At 41.9% G+C, this 27,878-nt stretch overlaps 2 protein-coding genes and 1 long non-coding RNA gene across 4 annotated transcripts in view; 2 read left to right on the top strand and 1 right to left on the bottom strand.

Moving 5' to 3' along the window:
- Nucleotides 1–77: 77 nt before the first annotated feature.
- On the top strand, nt 78–20,279 carry ARHGDIB (Rho GDP dissociation inhibitor beta). The gene is made up of 6 exons (XM_032347418.1): nt 78–134; nt 9,309–9,492; nt 10,143–10,226; nt 12,950–13,026; nt 17,267–17,330; nt 19,581–20,279. Exons 2-6 carry the CDS (start codon nt 9,315–9,317, stop codon nt 19,778–19,780), a joined length of 603 nt encoding a protein of 200 aa, XP_032203309.1. The 5' UTR covers nt 78–134; nt 9,309–9,314; the 3' UTR covers nt 19,781–20,279.
- LOC116593328 overlaps nt 14,731–27,878 on the bottom strand; it is a 23,762-nt gene continuing 10,614 nt past the window's right edge. Inside the window, exons 3-4 of one of the 2 annotated variants that reach the window (XR_004286865.1) lie at nt 16,875–16,954; nt 14,731–14,937 (exon numbers count right to left, since the gene is read on the bottom strand). This is a non-coding gene — a long non-coding RNA (uncharacterized LOC116593328). The remainder of the gene's footprint in view (nt 14,938–16,874; nt 16,955–27,878) is intronic. The other variant, XR_004286864.1, reaches the window with a different exon arrangement.
- The window catches only part of ERP27 (endoplasmic reticulum protein 27), a 23,545-nt gene continuing 16,137 nt past the window's right edge, over nt 20,471–27,878 (top strand). The window contains exons 1-3 of the mRNA XM_032347417.1: nt 20,471–21,369; nt 21,735–21,835; nt 23,544–23,681. Of these exons, the coding sequence (XP_032203308.1) occupies nt 21,276–21,369; nt 21,735–21,835; nt 23,544–23,681 (333 nt within the window). The 5' untranslated portion in view covers nt 20,471–21,275. The remainder of the gene's footprint in view (nt 21,370–21,734; nt 21,836–23,543; nt 23,682–27,878) is intronic.

Raw genomic sequence — 27,878 nt, 5'->3', positions numbered from 1 at the left:
AGCCCAGGGTTTCCTCTTCTAGTAGGTTTAAAACATTTTTTTTTCCTCACTAACTTCCTTCCTGTTCTAACTGCCAGAACTCAGAAGTCAGAGTGAGAGACAGAGGCACCCCAGAGAGCCGTGAGCCACTGAATGTAAGTTGAAATACCTCGGGGTGGGGGAGGTTATAGGTGGGCACAGGCAAATGCAGGCGATCTCTCAACCAGGCGACGACCCTCTCCAGCTTATTTTTTTTTAGATTATCTTTGAAATGGATAAAAAAGTACGAAGGAGGCGGTAAGAGCAGTTTGCAGAGAAGGGGAAGTCAGAGCAGGGAATCTTAGCAATGACTCAGGGGAGAGAGCTCAGAGAAGGAGGGGAGGGCGCGCCCTGCAGCAGCCCGGGGATGAGATCCTGAGTGTGTGGGAAAAGGGCCATGAGTGTAACTCCTGAGGAGTGCCCGGAGGGGTTTCCTACAAGGTAGGGGTGGGCATCCAGCCAAGGTCAGAAGTGAAAAGACTGTGGACCCAAACTGGTGTGGAACATGCTAGTAGATGAAGGGTTGCTGCTGGGGTGGAGATATGCGGTTTCCTGTTTTTAAGTAGATGTAAAGAGACTGATTGAAAGGAAAAAAGATAAAGACTCAAAGCTGTCAAACATTAAACTGTTTTCCCGTAAAGAATTTTTCTGGTGATACAAGAGAAATGCATAATGAAAGCCTTCCTTCAACTACTATGGGATTTAACAATCAAAGGGGAGGTAATGGTAGAACACGTTGTTATTTACTCGTTTGTCACAGTGGAATCAATTTCTATCACTAACAAAACCCACTTATTAAATTCCTACAGTCAGGGGCATCTGAGTGGCTCAGTCAGTTAAGCATCTGCCTTTGGCTCGGGTCATGATCCCCGGGTCCTGGGATCGAGTCCCGAGCCTGCTTCTCCCTCTGCCTGCTGCTCCCCTTGCTTGTGCTTTTTCTCTCACTCTGTCTCTGTCTCTCCCTCTCTGGCAAATAAATAAATATCTTAAATATAAATAATAATATATATATGTATATATATATATATATAAATTCCTGCAGTCAGATGGGCAGAAAGTTCATTCCTGTTGTTGCTAAAAAAAAAAATCTTTACATCCAAGAGGACTAAAAGCAGAGAAGGCATCATCAAATAATTTATTAAGAGATAGGTTCTACGAGACAGGTTCTACAAAAATCCAATTAGCCCCGCTAGGATATCTGAACCGCGCACCTTCAAATTGTCAAGGACTGAATTTGGCGACCATTAGAAGTGCCTTAGGCATGATCTGAAATTCTTCCCTTCAGAGGTGGCCCCAGTCAGCATGTTTTATGAAGCTAGTCTGTTATTACACTCTAGACTTAGGGCTGCTTGTGGCCTGGGTCCGATCACGCCCTTGCTGTTCTTCCAAGCACAGTCCAGGAAGGCAGACTGCTCTCCCAGAGAGATCCGCCCCATAGTCACCCTTTCACATGGAGACCAAGAGTCACCGAAATCAGCATTAGCATATTGGAGCCTCCCTGGAGGAATCTTCAAGCAAGGGAAATCCAGAGTTTGGTGCCCAGGCAGACATCGCAGATCTTTGCCATCACTTTGTTTTATTAAGTGTACAAGGAAACGTCCCTCCCAAATCCAAATGTGACACCAGCGTAGTAATAAGATCATCTTACTCTTTTGTGAGATGGGCAGAGAGTTCTGAGAGAAGAGTTCCTTCTCCATTCAGGATGCTCGGACCTGGCATGTGTGGAATCGCCGTGCTCCAGCTGAACCAAAGCTGATGGACACATTCAGGAACATTCCAGGGATGGGGGTTTAGTCCTTGCTTGTTTGGGAGAGCATGAATTGGTCCCTAGGGAAGTAGGCTGGGAGCAACATGGAGGTTCTGTTGTCAGTGGGAGGTCACCACAGTGAAGTCATTCTGATGGGAAGATCAGCCTAGGCCAATTTATGGGAGCACAATACAGTACAAACTTCAGCCAGCAGGGACTAGAAACAAAGCAGATAAAGAAAAAGAACCGACATCCATTGAGTACCTTCTCTATGTCGGGCCTGGTGGTAGAAACTTTCCAGTTTGAATCCTGAGAGGACAGTAAGGCTCAGAAGTGTTCAATTAGTTGACTAAAGTCACCAAAAAAAGAAAAAAAAAAAAGAAAGAAAAAAAGAAAAAGAAAAAAAAAAGAACCAACAGCTACAATGCCTTAGAAGGACATTTTAAGAAATGTCCCGGGGTGGTGGGGGGGACGGATTTTCTCTAATGCCACATTCTGGGCGTCCTTATTCATAGGCAGTGTTATGCTGTCCGGGACCCTGGATGAGAGGCCATGCCCACGGGTGGCTCTCATGTTGAGCCTGCTACTTCAACGTTTATCCCTTTAGTAAGCACTTCCCCAGTTGCTCTGGGCCATGTCACACTCTGGTGTCCACAGCCAGAGCTGGTACAAATTCACCTGAACTTTCTTCTCAGCACCCGCGGTTACAAATTGTGTCTTTACCCCTTTTCATGCTGAATTTAAGACTTCTGTGACTGTCTCAAGTTATGGCAGTCTAGTCTTTTGCTTAATAATGGCTTCCTTGCTGCAGTTTTTATCGAGGATTATTTAAAATAAATATTTGTGAAAATACCCAGCATGGTTAACTTCACAGGGCAGACACCCAGCAAGGTTGAATGGGGCCACTGAGTTCTCTCTCCTTTTGCATAGAAATCTGGGTTAGAAGAGTATATTGTGAGTGTGCCAGGAAGAAAGAATGTCTCGTTGCTCCCACCCAGGGAAATGTTGAAGAATTCTGCTTGTAGTCATGTGTATCATTCTCTGGATTGATTTTAATGTCTATTTTATCTAACAAGACACCATCCTCTCAGGCACCGAGTTGGTTCTCCTCATTCAGCTTTGCTCTTTCAGATGGTCTTCACAGAGCTAACAGGGTAGAGAGCAGCCCCAAGGAGCCCAAGAGGCATCAACCCTCCATGTTGCTAAGGAACACTGAGAAACCACAGAGGACTCCAGAACCAAGACAGCTTCTGGTGTCCCGAGGGATCAACTTGAAGTCCCCAGATAAGCCCAGTCACCAGGCAGGCAGCAAAGCAGACCCAAATCCTTGACTGGCTCTGACATGTCGGCCATCCTTCAGGGATGGCCCAGCTCTCCCACAGCCCACTATCTAGAGCTACAGCCCCAGGTTTAGTGAAAGTGGGATGTATCCTTGTCATCAGGGAGAGGACATTGACAGGATGACAGAGAATACTAATGCTTGCATCAGCACTTCTCTGATGGAAATCCCCCTACTTCTGGTACTTCCATATTTTGCTGTCCCTTTGTTATCTCCACCTCTTCTCTCTCATATTCATGACCTGTGCATCTAGAAGGATCATCTAGCAACTTTGGAACATGAGATCGGTCTCCACATAATTTTGCTCCAGAGCCAAAGGATATTCTCTCCATTGGCTGCGCCTGTTGTCTTTTGTCATTTCTCGTCATTCGCGGACTCAACTCTGGCTTCAATTAGGAAAGGGAACAATAAATAGAATCTAAAATTAAGTTGTTCATGAGGAAGCTTTTTAAAGAAACATAATAGTGATATTCCCATTTTAAGCTTGATTCAGTTAATAAACAGTTCTCGCAATTCCCAGAACTTCTTGTGTCTTCCGTACTCCTCAAAGAAACAAAATCTATTTTTAAGATGGAAGGAGTGGACATTGTCAACACTGCAGCACCAAGGGAAAGCATTCAGTGCCCAGGGAGCCAGTTACCTCACTTCACAGAAGTTGTGCGAAAGGACACTCGTCCCACAGGGCAGGGAGCAGAGGAAGAGAATGGGTAGTTTAGTGAACATCTACTATCGGCCAGGATCGTCTGAGAACTTTTCATGTGTTTCCTCCAACTCTTGAACCCCATGAAGAGAGATCATTATTTCCACATTACTGGTAGAAAATCTGGGGCTCGGCGAGGCAGATCATTTGCTTAGTTAGGTCCTGTAATTAGGCAAAGCAGAACCACATTGTGAATCTCTGGCCCACCAGACTCCAAGTCCAGATCCTAGTAGGCCTTGAAAATCACCTTTCTTTGAAGTAGCCAGGTGATCTGTTTTATCTAAACTCAAGAGTTTCACCTTTTCTTACCCTCCGCTTCTTTGGAACTGAATCACTGAGCCAGACAAGGGTGCTCTATCCTGAGATCGGTGCAAATTCTTAAGTTCGGTATCTTGAACATTTCACTGGATTTGCAAGCAAAACCACCATTCTGTACTATGGCATAGTCATGTCACAAGTAACTTGTCCTAATTTAATGTGGCATTTTAATTGAGCCTGAGAGGATTAAGTTCCTATCTCAGCACACCTCGTGCTTACACTGCCTGCCTGCCTAGCAAACAGGAGGGTGTGAGGGGTTCACTGTGAAAATTCATCTGTGGAGGCATCTGTGAAGCAGGAGATAAAGATAATGAGTAGTAAGCACACACCCACACACACGCAACCAATATGTACTTTGGGTCTTGATGGAGTGCACACTAACCTTATTCAACACATAATTCTTGAGTCTCCATTTCACTTTTACTATGTCAAATAACCAATGTCAAAATGACCTCCAAGCAAACAAAACACCTCTGCTCTTTGTGGAACAGTGGGTGAGCTGCAGAGGAAGGTGAGAAAAGGCCAGCTAGAATGTTCTGCACAGATGAACTGGGTTCTCCCCAACCCCACCTCCACTTCCTCTTTTCTTTTCTCATTTCAGAGGCTTCTTTAAATAAAGGAGCATTCGAGTCATTGAATTAGGAAGAGGCCTCAGAGGTCCTTCTAAGGCAATGATTTCATTTTGCAGAGGACAAAACTGGAGTGCAGAGAGGTTCAGGGACTTGTGCAAGGGTACACGGAACAGAGTGGCCCTGAAACCCTCTCTATGTGATGCCTCCCTGCCTCCAAGCCTGCAGAGGCTTGCAAAGAAGCACATTTCCTACTACCTGTGCACCCTCAGGATAGATTCCCGATATGACTAATGGGTTCTATAATTTCATTTTTACTTCTTATTTAAGACAGCTGGAGCAACAGAGCATAGCACCTGCAAGCCAGACAAGATGGCGGAGATGGCAATTCTGCTCCTTATGCAATAGGTCTTCTTCCGCAAGCTCCTCATCTGAGCTTCAGCTTCCTAACCTGTAGAAGAGCATGATGACCATGCCTGCCCCCGAGGCTGTAGTGAGGAGTGATGAGCTAGTCCTCAGGACAGCATTTAGCATTATGTATGATAACTATTATAATTATCATCATCATTGTTCTTTGGATGATACTCGAAGGTAGTTGTAGAATTTCCATAAAATGCCCATTCTCCCTTTTCTAGGCATATGCCACTGTAAAATGAGGGGATAAAGAGAGAAGACTGATATGTGTGGTCAGTATACACATAGTTTACATGTATATTTATATATTCACATGTATAACACACACATAGTTTGGGAAATCATTATCAAACTCCATAAGCCATGATGGCTAAGGCATTGGCAGAATCCATGGTTCCTCAGAGATGAACTGTGAAATTAAAAATGCTGTTCTTTTGGGACTTCAGACAAATTTGAGATAATGAAACAAAAATTGGGTAAGTCTCTTCTGTACACAAGTGAAATAAGGTAATTGAATGTGTGCAACTCAGCTGATGCATGTCCATAGGGCAGAACGAATCTACAGATGGAGAACTTAGAAAGGAAAAGCACCTAGAGGTGGTCTGCTCCAACCCCCAAACCTCAAGAGAAGGAGAATAAGCACTACAGTGGGTAAACCAGTTGCTCAGGGTGTGACAGCTGATTAGTAGCCAAGCCAGAACCAACACCTGTGCATGGTGAGAACTAGTTCATTGAAGAGATAATTATCCAAAATCAGGTAGATTGACCTCAGAACTCTTTCCCTCAAGAGCTGTGCCCTACGCACCTTTGCTACTCTGCCAGGCTGAGTGTTCATATTCTCTCAAATACAGATGTTACCTGATATCTCCTGCTTTTTCATATCTAGCATTTGGGGTTTGATAGACATGATCCTTGGCTGGAAGCTAGTTTGGGTCACTGATGCTGCCAGGCCTCCAAAAGGAAAAAGCTTCCACTGTAACAGTCAACTCTCTGCTTCATGTTTCCAAGAAGTCACAGTTTCAAGGTCATGTTTCTAATCTTGGACTCTAGTAAAGTCTATGAGCCTCTGGATTGCATAAAGCATCTCATGGACATATTCTTTTTTTCCTTTTATGATGATTGTGACTTTCACCAGATCTTTAAAAAGATGTGTAATTTCCAAAAAGATTAAGAATCATGAGTCAAACCATGGTGGTTGTCCATCCCACAGCTCCTTCTCCCCTTTGGAGAGTAACTTAATTATCAGTAAGTGGTAAAGCACTGAGCCTTATAAAGAGCAGGTTCTCACCAAGTATTATGCTTTAAAGAAACTTTCCTTGAGAATTGCTTTTCCAGTTCCTTATTTGTTGTATTACTATGTTTTCATCTTTTTCTAATCTGCTTTCCAGATTGAGCTGGTTTGGGGTCATTCGGCTTCATATCATTTTTTCATATGCTATATATTTAAATCAAATTATTTTAATGTGGTCCTGAATTTCCTTCTCTTTACTGCAACAATTTTATATAGAATCTCATGTTATCTTCTGCTTTTACCTGTCTTTTAAATAAATTTACATTTCACTTGTATGAACCAATTATTGTATATCTGTTTCTAATGAATCAAGGAAATTTAGAATTGACAGAAGTCTCAGAATTACTAATAAGCATATCAAGATCTAGATGACTGAGAAATTGACTTGCCAATGATCCCACAGATGTTGTTGAATCCTGTCTTAGATCATGTCTTTGTCTTTTTCTCCCCCTTTTTATCCCTATCTTTCTCTCTCACTATCCTTTCAAAATTGAAATTTCAGGGTGCAAAATAATTTCCTGCAGGTTATGGAAATCACCGTCAACTAGGTAATGGGTGGGTGTGATGTTATCTTCTGATGGTCAGACTTCAAGCAGATGACTTGTTAGAACTAAGCAATATATTCCAGAGAGTCCTAAGAGGGTAAAGACATCCTCATGTATAGATAGGTTTCCTGATGATCTGTTCACACATATTTTTTTGAAGATTTTATTTATTTATTTGAAAGAGAAGTAGGAGGAGGAAGAGAGCAGGAGGAAGAGAGACAAGAAGATTCTGCACTGAACGTGGAGCCAGACGTAAGGCTCGATCCCAGGATCCTGACATCATAATATGAGCCAAAATTAAGAGTCAGACACTCAACTGAGTCACTCAGGCATCCCTGTCTACATATATGTTGTGTGATGTCCACTCTGGGTATCTGGTCAGATTCCTGGGTGTCACCAAAGGAGAACCTCTCTCTTCTGACTAATCTCATCTGGCTGCTCTTCATCTGCCCCTTAATGATTGTCCTCAAACTACCCACAACCCATTGCATTCTTTATTATTTCTTCATTATTTTTCCAGCCAGTTCATTCACTTTCCCTGAGTGTTGTTTGGAATAGGAGTTGAGCTGGTCATGATGTTTATTATGCTGTTCTTGAGAGGCTCAGTTATGAATGGTGTTGAGTTTTCTGCTGAGACAAGAGTTGCCATAGGAACAAACCTGCATGCTTCCTTCCTGCACAGGAAGTGGACCTGGGCATTGCAATGCTATTTGCAGACTTGATCAAGCTCATGGTGTTTGGCTTGTTATTTTGTTAGAAGAGGATTGATGAGCCAAGAGATAGCATTTCTTTTTACTCTCTGTTTTTTCCTTCTTTTTCTGTTAAAATTGTTTTTGTTTGACTTTACTTCCAAATTATTTTTCTTTCTGATGCCAGTGATGGAAACTTTGAAACTCAAAACCACAGCTGATTTTGGCCAGAGATAGCTTCACCCCCTGGGGGACTTGACAGAGGTTTGCAGAGTCACTGAAGATGAGATGTGCTAGATATTGTCTAGAGTTGTGCCACTTAGGAACAATGTAGTCTTTAACCAAAGGCAGGCAGGACACTCTTGAGGGAGGACTACAGGAAATCAGGAAATTATCTCCTTGCCCAAATACCTCCCATGTTTCCCCAAATAGCTCCATTGCTGCAAGCCACAGTCCTGAAATTCTTTCAGTAGAGACTTCTTCCTCTTTATTAAGACACTGCAATTCATCCAGCTATGAAAATTTGGGCATTTCTCTTAACCTCTGAGTTTTAGTTTTCTTGATAATTCCATAATGGGTTAGAATATCTCACCTCTATGGTTTCATTCTGCTCTGAAAATCTCTGACTATACATGGCCTAAAATGAGTAATTTTTAAGCCCATTATTCAGTCACTAACAAGTGTGAATCATTTTATTAGAATCTCCCCTCAATATTTTAACACACAGCAAGTAAATGTAGATAACGAGAGAAGAAGACAGACTCCAGGGTATGCCAAGGTGAGGACTTAGAGCATAAAATAACTAGTCTTCTGACAAGGGTAGGGAGATACCAAAAGGGAAAGGGACCAGAAAAGGGAGATCAGTGATAGATAAAAGTAAAATAAAGACAGGCTAACCCTTCCCATTTTGTCTGAAGGAATTTAAAGAGTCTTTTGTTATTTTTATGTCATTTCAAAGGAACAGAAGATCTTTAGATATAAAGACAAATAAACCATGAGGGTTTATAAAATGCCTAAACTATTCAATTATGGGAGATTCAAGAGAAGCACAGAACCTAGTGCCTGCTGCCCTCAGGGATTTATTAGCACTGTTGGATGGGAATCGTTCAGACACCTCAGGCAGGTATCATGGCAGTCTACAGCATTGCATGACTTACCTTTGAAGTATCTCAGGAGTTCAGGGAAGGATTCAGTTAATGGGAAGAAGCCAACCATTTCTTTGGTTCCATGTGTTTTGAGACCATCACAACAGGGATGGTACAATGCTAAGAACTTGGACACTAGAGGAATGGCTGGATTTAGAGTGTAGTTATTCCTATAATTGTTTGAACTGGGGCTATCTGTTCATTATTTGGGACTGTTTGTGTTAATGTTGTTTCATTTGTACATTATTCACAAATGAGCTATTTCTTTCTGGTCTGTTTATTCGGTGAGTAAGAGTTAATTGGCCACAGTACAGAGAAATTCAGGAAGGTCAGAGAAAAGACTAACGGCATTATATGCTCATTGCATGAAAAATAAAGAGATTAAACTAGGAAAAAATATCCTGGAAAATCACTGACGATTACAGAAGCCCATTATGGCCAGGATGGTGCTACCAGCAGCCCCACAAACCTTTTCCATATCCACTGACTTTTGACTAATGGACTATCATCCTCTGTCTCTCTCTCTGAAATAGATCACAATGACTGAAAAGGATGCAGAAACACACCTGGAGGAGGATGTTGATGAGCTGGACAGCAAGCTCAATTACAAGCCTCCACCTCAGAAGTCCCTGAAAGAACTACAGGAGATGGACAAAGATGACGAAAGTCTAATCAAGTATAAGAAAACACTCCTGGGGGATGGCCCTGTGGTGGCAGGTGTGTGGAGAGGCATGGGGGGCAGGTGGAAGGCATACATTTCAGCAACTCAGGAGCAGGTGCAGAAGAAAGACTACCCAGTGGTTGCCAGGGCTAAGCATATAGAGATTGTGAGGCACAATCTCTATATGCCGCATAAAGTTACAGACCATAGGATGAAGTATTTTGGGGAGATACAGCACAAGTCAGCATGGAAATAGGCAAAAATTACATATGGGGATGATTTAGAAAGAACCTAAGACTCCCACTTAGAATTGTATTCTTTCCACGCTCTCATATTTTCTCTCCTTCCTCTTTCTCTTCCTCACTCCTCCCTTGCCTACCCATTCATCTCTTCCACAGACACAACAACAGACTAAGATAGAGAGGGGCAGTGCCATTGAGCAGAGGAACTTGACCACAGCCACCCAGGAAATGTTTGCTGCTCATAACAAGGTGGACCTCTGAGTCCCAGAAGCAGAACCAGCACCACTCTAATTTATAAGGCCATCGAGACCAGCATGGGGAACCTGCCACTTCCCTTTCTATTTCCACTCCAGACAGAGATACCACTTTTCTTCTTATGTTCCCGCTCTCCCACTTAAAATGTCCACATACACTGTACCCACGTGTCTCTTCCCTAGGCTTACATTCTTTTTTGAATCCTGCAGACCCAACAGCTCCCAATGTCACGGTCACCCGGCTTACCCTAGTTTGTGAGAGCGCCCCAGGACCCATCACCATGGACCTCACTGGTAAGTGGGCACAACTGTTCTGTTCCAAGGGGCCTAGTGATATCACAGGGAAAACTTAGTCTCTGCCCCTCTCCTGGCAAAAGGAAGCACTAGTAAGGGGAATCCCAGATACAAAAATGCTGAGACCAGTTCACAAATCATTGCTCTCCTGGTACACAGTATTTACCACACTTGATGAAAAGCCTACTCTCTGTCTTTATTTAACTGAAGACGGGGCAGTCATAATTAGTGGGTCTATTTACTTGTAACATCATATTTACCTCTGATTTTTATCTCCATGCAGCAACAGGGGAGTTATTATTCATGTAAAATGACTGTGATGGAAATATTACAAAGCAAGTTGTATACTTCTGAAATGTAATATTTATACATTTTAAACATCAGAGAATATTGATCTTATATCAACTAAAGAAATTCCATGAAGGCAAGAAGCCATCTAAAAATCTTTTAATTAGTGCTGGGAATTCCACTATTAAATACATACTAGTTCAGCTTAAAGCTCTGATTCTTGTGGAAGGGACTTCCCTCACTAAAAATGTACAAATTAAGATGTTATTTCCTGGGGCGCCTGGGTGGCTCAGTCGGTTAAGTGTCTGCCTTCGTCTCAGGTCATGATCCCGGAGTCCTGGGATTGAGCCCTGTGTGGGGCTCCCGGCTCCCCGGGAGCCTGCTCCTCCCTCCCTTCCACTCCCCCTGTTTGTACTCTCTCTCTCTCTGCGCCTCCCCCCCAAAAAAATTATTTCCTTTCCCCTTATTGTGACAATGGTCAAGTCCTTTCCTGACACTTGAATCTTGAGGAGATAGAGCTGAGAAGGTGGGAATTATAGGGGAAATCTGCATCTGAGAGGAATGAGGAAAAGGGCCGCAGAGTCAAGAGGTTGGAGGCATCCAAGGCAGCAATTCAGGGAAAAAAAAAATGATTCCTGGATTCAAAAGGTGAACTCATAAGACAGAGCGAAAGTGACTCCAGAAGGGTAGGCTCAGCAGCTAGGTGATTCCCCTCTCACAGCGCACATCCACTCTTTACCTTATATGGCTTTATTTGTCTGAAGGAGGAAATCAGGCTGAGAAGACACACTTCCCCTTCAACTGAAATCATTACAGCAGACACAAATTCACCTACCCCCACATTCTAGCATCTCTCTAGGAGAATACCTCTCTCTCTCTCTCTCTCTTTCTCTCACCAGGACTCAGGCCTCTTCCTGTGTGAAATTGTGTAACGCTAGCAGGTACAACCGTTAATTTGTGAGATGAGGTCTGAATTAGCACTCAGGAAATCTAAGGCCTGACCACATTGCAGGGAAAACTCAGTCTCCTTCACTTTCCTACCATCAGGATGCCCAAATTTGGTTTTCTGTCACCAAGAAGTTCCTGAGGTGAATCCCAGCATAAACACACACACACACACACACACACACACAATACACATATAGTTTGTGTAGAAAATATATAGTATATATTATAAGTGTATATCATACATACTATATGTATATAGTGTGTATATGTACACAAATATGCATTATATATACATATAATAAACATATAATCATATACAAAATATATATTATATACATATAATATACATACATACTATATACATAGTGTGTGCATGTATATATATACACACACAGAATATATGTGTATATAATACACATAATATATATTGTATATAAAAATATATGGTATATTATATACATACTATATGCACATAGTGTATGTGTAGATATATAGATATAGATATACTTCACACACATATATATGGCATGAAGCACATGCACAGAGCTATACAAAACACACACACATGCACAGACACACACACATATACATTCACCCCAGAATGTCAGATGATACAGGATCACACTTGGAGAAGAACAGAGAGTGATTACCTCTCTAAGCAGAATACAAGAATTAGAGTCAGATCCTGGTGGATGGAGCTAGAAAATCCTAAAGCTTTTATCACTTAAGAGACTTTCCTTAAGAAAAATAATATGAGATTACATATGCAAATATAAAGTACAAAAGTGAATATATATTTAGAATGTTAAAAGGGAGCCAAAACAGGTAAATTTTTTAAAGCTAGGAAATGCCACAAACATCACCAAATCTACAAGAACAAATAGCTAGTGCTCTTACATAATATTTTTCTTTATTTATTGAGGGGTAGGGACACATTCTTTAATCATCTTTTTGTTTGGCCATGTATGTCATATCATTTTCAACAGAGAAAATAGAAAGGTAATTTAGATTTTCCTCTAGGGTGGCTGATTAAAACTTGTTTTTATTATTGACAATTTGAAAAGACATTGTCAGGGCGGCTGGTTGAGCACACACCCCTCAGACATGATTTGTCATGATTTCAAGCCCATGCTGGGCATGGAAACTACTTTTAAAAAAAAGAAAGACATTGTCATGCAAAACTCGTTGCTGATAATACCTTGTATATTTTAGGGTTGTCATCAAATTTGGGGGAGAAAGTGCTATCCCAGTTTTTTTCATATATACCTGTAAGATTTCAGGCATTGCAAGTACGTTTGTGTGTGTGTGTGTGTGTGTGTGTGTGTGTGTGTGTGTGTGTGTAAACTCTAATATTTTTTGAATTAAGGGCCATGTGGACCATGTTATTCTGACAGGCGCAGCAAACAGCTCTGGAGTTTAAACTCCCATCATCTCCTTTTGTTTCTCCTTCTGAGGAGAATAAACTCTTTCTAAATCTACTTCTACAGGGGATCTTGAAGCTCTCAAAAAAGAAACTTTTGTGCTAAAGGAGGGTGTTGAGTACAGAGTCAAAATTCACTTCAAAGTAAGTATCTTGCCACATATGTTTTTACAAAGTCTGCATTCTTCCTATAATCAGAGAAAGAAAAAATCAAACGTCTTGCATTATCATGTTGTCACAGTTTTTGTTTCTTTTTTTTCCTCTGGATCTGGACTGCCCTCTCCCCAACTCTGAGCTCTATCTTTTGAGGCTCACCCCTGCTTCATGCCTTTTCCCTACCAGGACCCTCTCCTGAACTTTCCGTGGATCACTTAGCCAACAGAACCCCTCTTTCTACGATCTCCGAAAGCTCCCAACCATAAGCACAACCTGCTTTATATTGTACCATTTTTGCCATTTCTTCCTTGTACTGCCCAAGTACCCTGAGAAAGGGGAAGATTATATTCTCTGCTTTCCAACATTTTACACAAAACTTTGTAAGTGATATTTTGTGAATATGTGACATTAACATATTAACATATTAACATTTCATTCCTGTGAAATTAACACAGGAATGAATCAATTAATAGTAAGAAATAGAACCATTAGAGCCTCAGTTCTAAATGCTCAGTGAGGATATATATCCAGAGAGTGTGGGCCGTGGTAAACAACGGGGAATTACAATTATAGTTTTGGAAAGAGCAAGACTAAACAGGAGATAAATTGACATATAATGAATACACACATACCCCAGTGAGCAGCCAAAAGCAAAAAGAAAAATAATCTTGGCTGAAACCAAGTAAGTCAGAAATGTACTGTTTGCTCTTAATTGCCTGTATTTGCCTTGGTTGCCCTTCTCGGCCATATCCCTCAAGGTGCTTCAGGGCCACCAAGGAAGACCCCATCTGCCCTCTGTGTCTGAACACTGGGCTCTTCTTTGCCCCTAGTGCAGGGTTGATTCAGGATCTAGGAACAATCACTATATATCACACATAAATATGCCTCAAAATAATTTCATTCTGAAAATTTTTATTGATGCCTACTCTGTAATACATACTGAGCTATGCTTCACTTGCTTGTTTTCTATATATTTATTATTGAAGCCCCTGAGAGTTTGATATTGCATCCAAATATGCCTAGAATTATATGCAAGGCATTGTATCTAAATAAGCTTAGAATGCATTACGCATTAGCTGAATTTTTAATTATTAATGCTACTACCTTAATTTATCATTCTGGTAAGCCGGTTTGTACCAAATGAAACAGAAGAGGTAAATTTTAATGGGAATAAGAACAGAAGGAAATGTCTGGGGCATGGGCTTCAGCTATGGGTGGGAAGGCCGAAGAGAATGCAGTGGTCGGTATTACATATTAGGGTGATGGAGGAGGGGGCACAGAAAGGGGTTTTCAAGTCCTATCTGCTGCAGAGGCTTAACATTTTCTCACACAAGAGAAAAACCACTCTCTCTGTGTAACCCACACAAAGTTTAACCAACCTGTCCCAGCATGGAGCTACCATTAGCAGAAATGCCAACCCCAAACTGGAAATAACTGAGAGGCAATTTAAATCTTTAGTGACATCTGTTGAAAAACACCCAAGAAGGTTTGTTTTTTTTTGTTGTTTTTTTTTGTTTTTTTTTTTTTTATTTTCAGCATAACAGTATTCATTATTTTTGCACCACACCCCGTGCTCCATGCAATCCGTGCCCTCTATAATACCCACCACCTGGTACCCCAACCTCCCACCCCCCCTCCCTTCAAAACCCTCAGATTGTTTTTCAGAGTCCATAGTCTCTCATGGTTCACCTCTAATAACCACAGGAACACATCCTAAAATCCTCTTGCATCGTCTCTTTCTGAACTGTGCTCCGTGTTCTTCTCTTTCTCCGCCCCCCTCCTCCAAAAGCTTCATGGTTCTCTCCAAAACCTGGGATGTCCACCTTTCTGGTTTGTTCACCTTTTCCTTCTGCTTCCCAAGGAAATGTAATATCTTGGACTTCCACAGGCTTCTTCCTCCTGGGATGAGGGGAAGCAATGGGGAGGGACTTTCAGGTGGAGGAAGAGAATATTTGTATTTTTCTCTTACCCATCTCAAATACATTTATATTAAATGAACCCTCAGGGTACCCAGGTGACTCAATAGATTAAGCATCCAACTCTTGATTTCAGCTCAGATCAGGACCTCAGGGTCCTGAGATCAAGCCCCATGTCAAATCCCAGGCTGGAATGGAGCCTGCTTAAGATTCTCTCCCTCTGATACCACCTTACACCAGTTAGAATGGCAAAAAAATGACAAGGCAATAAACAACAAGTGTTGAAGAGGTGGAGAAAAGAGAAACCTCTTACACTGTTGATGGGAATGCAACGGTACAGCCACTTTGGAAAACAGTGTGGAGGTTTCTCGAAAAGTTAAAAATAGAACTCCCCTATGACCCAGTGATTGTCCTACTGGGTATTTACCCCAAAGATACAGATGTAGTGAAAAGAAGGGCTACATAGACCCCAATGTCCATAACAGCAATGTTCACAATAGCCACACTGTGGAAAGAGACAAGATGCCCTTCAACAGACAAATGGATAAAGATGTGGTCCATATGCATTTGGAATATTACACAGCCATCACAAAGGATGAATACCCAACTTTTGTATCAACATGGACGGGACTGGAGGAGATTATGCTGAGTGAAATAAGTCAAGCAGAGAAAGTCAATTATCATATGGTTCCGCTTATTTGTGGACCATAAGGAATAGCATGGAGGTCATCAGGAGAAGGAAGGAAAAAATGAAGGGAGGGAATCAGAGGGGGAGATGAATCACAAGAGACTATGGAGTCTGGGAAACAAACTAAGGGTTTTAGAAGGGAGGTGGGTGAAGGGATGGGTATTAAGGAGGGTATGGATTGCACAGAGCACTGGGTGTTACACACAAACAATGAATCATAGAACAATACATCAAAAACTAATGATGGACTGTATGGTGACTAACATAATTTAAAAAAAAAAAAAAAAGATTCTTTCCCTCTTCCTCTGCCCCTCCCAATTCTATAAATAAATAAATCCCTCTATGGAACAGCAGAAAAACAGCGGACTCTGATTTGAAGTCCTTATTGCTGAGTAGCAATCACCATTCCTATTTTTCAGACTTTTTGCTACCAGACCACATCTCCCATGAGGCCCAAAGGAAGAGCTTAGAGACTTCTAGAAAAATGCAATCACTTTTTTCTATAGGCATGAGCCACATCTGGCAGAGCGGTCAAAAAGTTTGGGTGTCATTTTTAGCACCATTTCTTCAATGAAGCTATTTTCATTCTACTTTTGACAGATGCATACCATAGATTCTATGGAGTGACAGTCTCAAACCTTAGCTGGCCGTGCTCACTGCTGTGACGCCTTATCACCAACGCAATGAAATATAGCACTGAGAAATCGGTTTAATTACTCTGTCCGAGACAAAAAGGCAGCCATAATTACTGTGGGGAAAAATTATTTAAAGATGCTTTCATTCTTCATCTTGGAGAACAATTCACCAGGCTTTCCATCTACTGACACAATGTCCACTTTGTTTGTATAAACGCGAGCACCGTATAAAATTAATGGACAACAAGTTCAGTCCTAGGTACAATGAATCATGGAAAAACAAAGTGCTTGGCTGTGTATATTTGAAAGGCTTGGGGAAGTGGTGACATCTCAGAAAACATCTGTAAAGAACAGCCATCCAAAATGCTTGCCAGACACAAGTGGATTTCACCCATTATTTATTTGCAGGGAGGATGTTTCTGTGGGGCAGAACCTCCTCATCTTTAGACTCCAATCTCAGCAACATTAGGGGCACAACCCTCTTCTAGACATGATTTTCCATTACAGTTTTGCTCCTTGTTGTTTGTTTTTCATGCTAGGTGGATCATTTCTGAGGTTAGGGCTTTTGGGCACTCACAGAACATTTTCCATTGGTACCTTTGTAGCTTTTCCTAAAACAGGGACGGTGTTCTGGCCAGTAGTATTGGGAAGGGGAGGCTCAAGACCGTTCTTTGGACCTTTAGAGGAAGGAGAATTGTAATGAAGAATATCGAGACAGTGTTTTATTTAAGCACCCCCTTCCCTCCAAGAAAACAGCACAGTATTCAATGATTAAAACCAGGTTGGCAATGTTGACTCTTGGGACCTCCTCTCTCTAATCTCTGTTTCGCTGCCCACACTAAATGATAATAGTAACACTTACTCTGAACTAAATCTTAACCTTCTTTCATCCTCAAAGAAGACTCAGTTAGATAGGGTAAGCATGAAAGAAAAGGGAGAAATGAGAGACCGTTTTTAATCTGAATTGCTTGGATCCTTCCCACTTACAGGTGAACAGGGATATTGTGTCGGGTCTGAAATATGTTCAGCATACCTACCGGACTGGGGTGAAAGGTAAGGGACCCACACTTCACACTGTCCCAAACTCTGTCCCCCACTGATACTTAAACTTCTTCTTTTTAAAAATTTTAGTCACAAACTCATTTAAGAACCTGACAAAAAGCTTTGGACTCTCCCCCTAGGAAAGAGCACACGTATACTTCTGTCTAGACACTAATGGCAAATCCTACATTCAGAGATCTAGTTTAGACTGGGTCAGCCACTAACCTTTAGCCTTAGGTCTCTGTGATTTATTATTCACAAAGGGGAAGAGTAACCAAGATAAATTTGGATAAAAATGGAGTCTATTAAAAAAAACTCTCAAAAGTTAAAAAAAAAAATAGTTCAGAGGTATAAACCTAAGGGTCAGCAAAATCCAAGACTGGAAGTTTCTATGGTTCTATCCAGTGGTGTGTGTGTGTTTTGGGAATAAGAGTTGGAAGTAGCATGTGGGCAGGTGTGGAGTGATGATGGGGGAGCAAGGAGCAGCACCTAATTTTTAAAACAAAGAAACGGAATTCTTTCTAGAATTAAGAAAAGCTCTGAGGGAGATATAACACAGCATCATCTGGTCTTCAGTTGCCCTTGACAAGTTGTACCTAAACTGTATGTGCCTTGGGGAGCTGCCTTCAGTTTCCTTCCAATGCTACGGGCAGGGTCAAATGAAACTTGGAAAGGTGATGGAAGTACTGGTACATTTCCCTTTGACCTTGGGGGCTCTCTTCTTCCAGAGGTGGGAAACAGTGAGGCATAGGTCAGTTCCTCCAAATTAATAAGCAAAGTGTTTGAGGGGAAATTGTTGGACAAATTTGCATGACTTGGGCAACCACTCAATTACTCAAATCCCACAGAAGGTTGTTGACCTGTAAGATCCTAACCGGTCTTTCTAGGACCAAGTTTCATTGAAAAAACAGCTCAGTTTCCTGTTTTCCTTTGGGTATAGAGATTATGTTGCCTCACTTAGTCAAGAGGATAATGATATGTCTGGAGCTGTTCCTCCAAACTTACTCACAATATTTAACAGTCAACTACACATTGCCTGCCTGTCTCTCCTCCTGCCTACCTTTAGTTATACTTTCTAATGCCCTCTTTTTCTTAATATATGTCCCAGTTATTCACCTATTAATAACTTCGGTTGACTATTTTCAACATTCGTCCCAGTTCTTCACTTTTTTTTTTTTAACCAAATTATCGATTTCCCCGTTCTATGCAATTCTTCCATCCATGATTTCTGTTCATTCTGATCACCGGCTGTTACCTCACCTCCCCAACTGATATGTTCATAGAATGATAGTTTATAGGTAGGAAGTCCTTAACATTCATTATATAGAGAAAGAAACAGAGGCCCAGAAATATCATATCGATGTAAGTGGTTGCAGAGATGAGACCAGAATTCAGGTCTCAATTAATGAGGGATTTTTTAACAAGATTTTTATTTATTTAACAGAGAGAGAGAGGAAACAAAAGCAGGGGGAGTGGGAAAGAGAGAAGTAGGCTTCCTGCTGAGCTGGGAGCCTAACATGGAGCTGGATCCCAGAACCCTGGGATCATGACCTGAGCGAAAGACAGAAGCCTAACGACTGAGCCACCCAGGTGCCCATAATGAGGAATTTTTTAATGGTATAACCTGCTATAGCTCCATAATAGAAGAGTCTTGATCCCCATAGACTTAAGGTGTTAATTTCCCAACTTTCCTGATAGCAACAGCTGTGAGGCTTCCTAAAAGCACTGATTCTTGGGGCACCTGGTGACCCGGTCGGTGAAGCTCCTGCTTTTAGTTCACGTCATGATCCCTGGGGTCCTGGGATAGAGCCCCTGTATTGGGCTCCCTGCTCAGCGAGGAGTCTGCATCTCCCTCTCCCCCTGACCCTCCCGTTGCTTGTGCTCTTTCTTGCTCACACTCTTTCTCTCTCAAATTAACAAATAAAATCATAAATAAATAAATAACAAAATAAAATAAAAACACTGACTCTTGACACTGCCTGTAGCGGATTACTGATCCATAGTTTCTGAGAGCGAAACTGTATTATTAAATGGCATGCCAATAAAACACACACACACACACACACACACACATATATTTTTTTTTTTAAGGTAAAAAAAAAAAAAAAAAAAGATGCCCAGGTAAATCTGTTGTTTAGCCCGGTTTGGAAACTATGGCTTTTAGTTTTGGTCACTGTAGGCTGTGCTCCAAATTTTCCAGTTTTCTGTGTTTGCTTTTCCTCTGTCAGACGCTTACCCTAATGAACTTGTCTTTCTTCCTAGTGGACAAAGCAACATTTATGGTTGGCAGCTACGGGCCTCGGCCAGAGGAGTATGAGTTCCTGACTCCAACTGAGGAGGCTCCCAAGGGCATGCTGGCCCGAGGCACTTACCACAACAAGTCCTTCTTCACCGACGATGACAAGCACGACCACCTTACGTGGGAGTGGAACCTGTCCATTAAGAAGGAGTGGACAGAATGAGCACATCCACCCATCCCTCTCCCTACCTCGCCATCCAGAAGTACCCTCTCAGTCACCTTCACCACCCTGGCCCTCCTCCCTGTTCACAGCTGGATCCCTTCCCCAATGCGCCCCACATTCTATTACCAACACATCTTATCCTGCAATGTCTCAAGTGGTCCCTAGCACAAGAAGCTTAAAACCCAGGCTTTAATCCTGCCCATTCCTTCTGGGCCCCCATTAAGGCCAGTTCTTCAAAATTCTTCATTTCAATAACTAGTCATTTAATATTTCCTTCTACCTTTCCCTTTGGAGCAGCTAGAGGCCAGGAAATAGGCAAACCATCATTAACAGTCCTTTTGCCTTGGGTTACAGTAGCTCATTCCCACCCCTGGATTCTTCTGTGGTTGCTGCTGGCTCAGTGAAGGTCCCTAATCATGTTCCCCACCAGTGGAGGTTCTTCTTTTCTGGGAGACTGTAAACAGCATAAGAGAGTAAATAAAACAATTATATGATCTGACTGAGACCCTCTTTTCCCTGCTTTCTTCCTTCGAACAAATATGATAACTAGACTGTTTACCTTTGTGAGTTTCCTAAGAGGGCATGTGGGCTGGACACAGGAGAAAAGGTATTTACATCACTGGAAACAGTTTGGTCTCCCTGTTCCAGTGTGATGAGCAGCAGATATTCAGAATATGAGTAGTAGAAATCTTGAGTTATTTCACCTTGTAATAGTTCCACATGGAACTTTCTCCCGAGCTTGAGACCTCTGTAACCCAAGGCCTATGGAAATCCCATCTTGGATATCCAAGGGCATCTGTGGGCTAAATCAGACACCACCTCTTTCCTGCTTATGATTTTTCAGCGTAATCCCATCACCTGGAGAATAAGATCCTATACTTTTTATGTAATACCCCTTACAATATGGCCTAAATTCAATTACTAATAGTTCTCTCACACATTACATTTTCATCTCCATGTTTGGCTTTTTACACAAAACTCTCAGTCCACCTTTGTTGCCTGACAACAGCCTATTTATAGAGGACTTTTCTTACACATCCGCTGTAGGAAGAAAACCTTCACTAAACCCCACCACTGTCCTAAATGTCCTTAAGTCTGTATTCTCATAGTATCCTATGGGTTTCTCAATTTTTAGTCATGTCTTGTTTTATATTTATGATCCACTTGTCCATCTCTCACACTAACAGTCTAAGCTGGGACAGGCTGGATTGGATCTTACTTACCTTTGTATCCCTAGTGCTTAGATCAATACCTGCAAATATTTCTTTTTTTTAATTCATATGAATAGACTACTTTCTTCTTCTGGTTGGTTATGTTCTGAGATCCTGTCACAGAATTTGGTCTTTTATCTCAAAAGTTGAAGGTTCCCATAGAGCCAGCTGCACAGTTCCCAGAACACTAACAACACCACAGCCAATTACCAGGAGTGGGCTGCCCTGAGTTGGTCTCCCAAAAGACAAAGTCCAGGGCTTGGAGAAGGAGCAGGGAAAGAACAATGGAAGCTGACCAACCCAGACTCCTATTTCTATTATTTCTTTTCACATGGCGACTGTCCCCAGAAGTTGCTGCAGAAGTTCAGGAATCATCAGGTAAAAGAAAAAGCACTTGGGTGACCATACGGTGAAAATGTTATTAGGGGAAGGGAAGGGAACATGGGAGTGCCCTGGGTCCTTTTGCTCCAAACAAAGAACATTTCCAGGAAACGGAAAATGGATAAAGACCTGTGTTGCCCAGTAGAGAAAAAAGAAATCTAGGGTTGTCCTTCAGAGAGAAACCATAAGGTGGGGGCACCCTCCATATGTTAGTAAAACAATAAGGCTTTGGGATAATGGCAGTGCCCCCAGAGACTGTCATCTCTTTGGCCTTGGTATAGAGAGAAAAAGTAGAGATGCCCTCAGCATTTAGAACTCCTCCTCTCCCATACCTTCTGCTTCTCTCTCTCTTCCCTCTCTAGATGGTTCTGCTGCTTCTCAGAAACCCGTGTCACTCACAGATGTCCCAGCAACCATGGAATTCATTGCTGCTGCTGAGGTGGCCATCATTGGTTTCTTCCAGGTTTGTCCCTGTTTCTGTTCCCATAAAGAACCAGGAGGTTCATGGCCCAGAGCAGCCATAACAGTCACCTGATGGCCAGATGATCCTGCACTAGAAGTCAAGGGGTACAGAGTCTGTACCTCTCAATCGAGACCTCTCAATTTCAAGACATTCCCCGCCTCTGAATTATGTCTTTCTCATACTTGCTTCAGGAGTTCTGAGGTTCCTCATTATGGGAGTGCTCTGAATCTTAAATCTGTATCGGGACTGCTGAGGCAGGAATCAGAGTAAATCCAGCTTTTATCATCAGGCCACACAGTAGCCAATGGTTAATCTCTGTCTAAAGTCTTACCAAATAGGGAGTCCCTCATCCTTCTATCTCTCCATTTGTTCTGAAATGCTGAGAAAGGATGACCTTTTGAATATTGAAGGCATTAGCCGCCATCTTCCAGATGGGCTGCCTGGCTAATGAAAGCAGCCATACATGAAAGGGCACCACTCTGGCATTTTTATCTTTCTTTGAAGGTAACATCTGGTTATTCTCATTGATCAAGCCCTTGCTCTTATTGCAGACCTTCTTATCCATTTCCATTAATTAGGTACAACGCACCCTCACCCTAGCAATTTTGGATACACAGCCAGAAATGGCTGCAATGACATGCAGGTGGGGAGGAAGGCAGGGAGCCCATTTCTTAACAATGAGAAATCGGAGCTGGAGACCACAACAGCCACCCTCGGGAAGGCAATGAAAGTGGGAATGGAGGAATTTGCAATAACTTAAGCAGCCACCAGATGCCGTTGGTCATTTGATCCATGAGTAATTCCACACTAAGGAGAATTAAAGGGGGTGGGGGGAGGAGCCTAGATTAGCACTAGTTCATAGCCTCGAATGAACTCCATACACCATCTCCAAGGAGCAAGATACCAACTCCCTCTGCTTGACCCCAGAGGCAAGGCTAGTCAGTGTCTTTTCTTTTTTGCACTTCCCCTCCTTGAGGCCAGAAAGATGTCAGAAAAGGATATGCTCCCTCCTGTTCATTGCCTGGAGCTGCTCTGGGCAAAGGTCCTCTGACAGCAGGGAAAATGATGCCAGCTTGTCAAGGAAGGGCTGGAATCCTTACTCAGATGTGGCTTCCCTGCTCCCTCCTGCAGGGCTTTCTAGAGTCGGAACAGCACAGGAATAGTATCTTCACGGGCACTATCTCAGGCTTAATGCAGGGAAAGGTGACTATTCTTCCACATCCCACACAAATCTTTGTTAATAAAACCTCTAGGCTTCCATTTTAATTTCCTTTATGCTTTTTTTTTTCTTCCTTTTTGGCCCTTTGACAGCACCTATTTCTTATTTTTGCATTTCTTCTTTCCTCCATAAATTGTTCCCAAAACTTTTGCCTACTCGGGTGGTCAATGACAATGTAGGCAAACTTTGCAGGCCTATATAATTTGTGGGCCCCTCTTCTGCTAATAAATTACAAGCTTTATGATAAGGCCAGACAGAAGTTTCAGGCTGAGCTACAGTTTTGTAGCTACCTATTAGCCCACTCAGCCTGGAAAATCAACAATCCCACTGTGAATTGAGCCTGCAGTCTTGGAGGTAAGTGCTGTTTCATCTGATTCGAAATCAAGTCTATGATTTTTTTTTTTTTATGAGTAAGCACATTTATTCTCTATTTCTCTCCTCTCCAACATAATCCTGTGGGGTTTTTCTTCTTCTTCTTCTTGTTCTTAGGATTTAGAAATACCAGCAGTGTCCCTATTCCATAGTATGGTGCAAAACTTCCAAGACGTGTCCTTTGGAATCAGCACCGATTCTGAAGTTCTGGCCCACTACAACATCACCGGGAACACCATTTCCCTCTTTCGCATGGTAAGTTGGGTGGGCTGCTGGAGCTTTCTTTCTGTTTTTCCTTGGGTTATGGACTTATGAACTTGTGAGCCTAGAAAGGGCTCTTTGCCTTTAATACTAATGAGGGTGCCAGGGACCAAGGAATCAGGGACAACAATGACAAAGATGACGGCTCCACTGAAGTTTCCCAAACAGGTGCTGTCATGAGGTGGAAGGAAGACTAGACTGATTGTCAAGAGGTAGGATTGCAACATGGTTTTGTCACTGACCAGACAAGTGACTTGCAAATGTCACTTGACATTTTTTAGCTTCAATTCCTTCATCTGTAAAATAAAAAAGAGTTTGACTGTGTCATCTCTAAGGTCATCTTGAGCTCCAAAATTTTATATTTTTATATCCTTGGGTGTTCACATACATTTACCAAACATGTATTAAACAACCACTGTGCCCTCTGCAAGATACTGAAAATAAAACATGTTAAATATGTTCTCTGTTCTCATAGGTCTTAAAATATAGTTGAGAATGTAAACATAGTTTACAAGTATCTACAATGCAAGTCGTTAAAAGGATGAATGAAATGTAGGGATTTTGGCAAAAAAAAAAAAAGATGAAGGAGACAACTGAACTGGGATTTAAAGGAAAGATAAAATTTGGACAAAATAGAGGGGAATTCGTGTCCAAGGTGGGAATAACATCAAACTTAGGAAACAGTGATCAAGCCAGTTTGACTGGATCTCAGGGTAAGTGTTTAGAGAAAATAAATATAAGAAGTCTGATTGAAACCATATTATGGAGAAATGTGAATACCAGGTTAGTGGGTTTACATTTAATTTGGTTGGCACTGCAAAGCCCTTAAAGCCTTTGGATCCAGGAGTAACATGAGCAGGAATGTGTTTTAGCAAGATGATTTTGGCAGTGATGGCTAGGATGATGGACTGTTAAGCAAAAACACAGGAGTCTAGAGGACTTTTGTTAGGCTGACAAAATCAACCATGTACTAAAGCACGGAGCAGTAGAGTGGGGACAAAAGAAAGAGAAGAAAAGGGGGACCTGGGTGGCTTAGTTGGTTAAGCTCCTGCCTTAGGCTCAGGTCATGATCTCGGGTTCCTGGGATCAAGTCCCACATCAGGCTCCCTGCTCAGTGGGAAGTCAGCTTCTCCCTCCCCCTCTGTCCCTACTCCCTCCCCTCCTCCTGCTCCTCCCTTTGCTCTCTCCGCCTTCCTCTTCTTCCTCCTCCCTCCTGCTCATGAATGCACAAGCACACTCACATACTCTCTCTCTTTCAAATAAATAAATAAAATCATTTTTAAAAAAATTTAAAAAACAAGAAATTTAAAAAAAAAAAAAAAAAGAAGGCAGATCCTGCTAATGGTCAAACATGAAATTTCTGGATAGGAAGCAAAGTTTAAAGCCGGAGTATGTAGGAATAGTGAGGGCATATACAAAAATAGGGATTTCTGATGCCTTATTAGTTGTAAAATGTGTATTGTTGGTGGAATATTAAGATAAAGATGTATAGAATCTACTGGAAATGCAAAATTGGGACAAAAGATAAAGTTATCAAGATCTCTGTACAGTCCTTCCCCTTCTCATCCATATCTCTTTTAAATGTATTTTATATTCAGTGCCTCCATTTTCTTCAAGCTCTTAAATACCCTGCTATCTGACCTATGCCCCACACTCCATTAAAACTGCTTTGTTCCAGGGTGCCTGGGTGGCTCAGTGGGTTAAGCCTCTGCCTTCGGCTCAGGTCATGATCTCAGGGTCCTGGGATTGAGTCCCGCATCTGGCTCTCTGCTCAGAGGAGAGCCTGCTTCCTCCTCTCTCTCTCTCTCTGCCTGCCTCTCTGCCTACTTGTGATCTCTGTCTGTCAAATAAATAAATAAAATCTTTGGGGAAAAAAAAAAAACTGCTTTGTTCCAGTCAGCATGGCTTCTATATTTCCAAACCCAATGAACATGCTTTAAGTCTTATCTAGGTAAACGTCTCTGCCATATTTGACATTATTGATTATCTCTTTAACATTCTTTCTTTCCTTAACTCCTAGGAACCTACTTCTGGTCTTCTTTTCTTAGTCTCCTTGAGACCTCTGTCTCCATGTACACTGCTTCCTGACCCCAGTGCTCTCCCCAGTCTGGATTATAGAATTCATGTTCCATAGAAGCCCGAACTATTTTGTTTACTACTTCAATGACAGAACCTTAAAAAAGTGTCAGTCATGCAGCAGGTGACCATTGTTTGTTGAGTGAATCAATGAATGAATGAATGTATTTTCCTTAGGTAATACAGTTCTTTTTGTTTGACTATTATGTGTCTGCTGAGGATCTGAAATGTTTTATCTCTAGCCTGGGACCTCTCTCATGATTCAAATGCTTGTTGTATATAACTATTTGGGATATTTTCTTTCAGCATTACAGCTCTAACATGTTCAAAACTGAATTTATGATCTGTACCTGCTGAGTTACGCTCTTTCCTTTAAAATACTTTTATTGAATGGCTATGTTCATCTGGTTTAATTTTTGCCAGTTGTACCTCAAATCTAATTGAAGCTATATTCCCCTTCACTCTTTCTACTTCATTCCTCATTTAGGCTCCTAGCATCTTTGGCATAAACCATTTCAATAGCTTCTTAATTATCTCCCTTTGCTACTTCGAATCCAATTTCTAGATTGGTATCACAATGATGTATTTAAAATGCAAAGTGGACCACAACACTCCCTTCCTAAAAGCTCTTCAATATTCTCCATTTCTTACAGAATAAAACCAAGATATTTAATGGCACATATAGTCTTTTATGACCTGGCCACTACCTGCTTCTCTAGTCCCTTTTCTAGCACATTCCTGTGGTAGGTTTTACCCTACCAGAGAGTGATGATACAATTCCATGACTTCACACAGGCCCCTCCGTAGCATGCCACCACCCTGACTGCCACCACCCCTGTGACTTAGCTTCCAGCAGCGAACTTCTCAGATTCCGCTGAGGCATTGCATCCTTCACGATGCCTCTGTGGAATCTTCAAATCAGCCTACCTGTGCCTCTGTACTTCTGTATCTCTATTTACATTTACCACTTTAAAGCACATGTTACGTTTCTCCGTGTCTGTCTCACCTAACAGTGACATTAGACCATGAGCTATCCAAGGGCAGGGACCACGACTCACTCACATTCGTACTCCAAAGCTCCACCATATGCCTCTGGTCATGAAGACACTCAGAAGGCTTGAGAAACTGACTCACCACCCAAAGTCCATCTGAGTCCCTAATCCTTTGCCCACCTGGACGGTAGCTGCAGGTCGTTCTTTCCACCATTGTGAAATAGGATTAAACCAAGCATTTTGGTGAAAAGCTTTGGTTAGGCAGGTATGGAAGGTTAGACTAATGCCTTTCACGTGACTGCTGAAACCCTGGGAGTAACCCTTCCATAGGAAAATGCTAATCAGCTACACGTCCACAAGTTCTTTTCCCAGTTTGCTGTTTATAAATCTCACAAAGGCCTGATATAAAAGTCTTAGTACTAAAAAAATTTTTTTTTTCAAGTTCTCTTTTTTTTTTTATTTATTTATTTCCAGCATAACAGTATTCATTATTTTTGCACCACACCCCGTGCTCCAGGCAATCCGTGCCCTCTATAATACCCACCACCTGGTACCCCAACCTCCCACCCCCCGTCCCTTCAAAACCCTCAGATTGTTTTTCAGAGTCCATAGTCTCTCATGGTTCACCTCCCCTTCCAATTTCCCCCAACTCCCTTCTCCACTCTAAGTCCCCATGTCCTCCATGCTATTTGTTATGCTCCACAAATAAGTGAAACCATATGATAATTGACTCTCTCTGCTTGACTTATTTCACTCAGCATAATCTCTTCCAGTCCCGTCCATGTTGCTACAAAAGTTGGGTATTCATCCTTTCTGATGGAGGCATAATACTCTATCCCCAGGGGTACAGGTCTGTGAATCACCAGGTTTACACACTTCACAGCACTCACCAAAGCACATACCCTCCCCAATGTCCATAATCTCACCCCCTTCTCCCAAACCCTCTCCCCCCAGCAACCCTCAGTTTGTTTTGTGAGATTAAAAGTCACTTATGGTTTGTCTCCCTCCCAAGAACTTAGCAAACTCAACACCCAAAGAACAAATAATCCAATCAAGAAAAAAATTTTTTAAATTAAAAATTTTAAAAGAATAAAGAAAGAAGTCTTCATGCTACCAAGATACA

Source organism: Mustela erminea, chromosome 6 (genome assembly GCF_009829155.1).
Source record: "Mustela erminea isolate mMusErm1 chromosome 6, mMusErm1.Pri, whole genome shotgun sequence".
Taxonomy (NCBI): Eukaryota; Metazoa; Chordata; class Mammalia; order Carnivora; family Mustelidae; genus Mustela; species Mustela erminea.
This window is presented reverse-complemented; position numbering and strand designations above follow the sequence as displayed.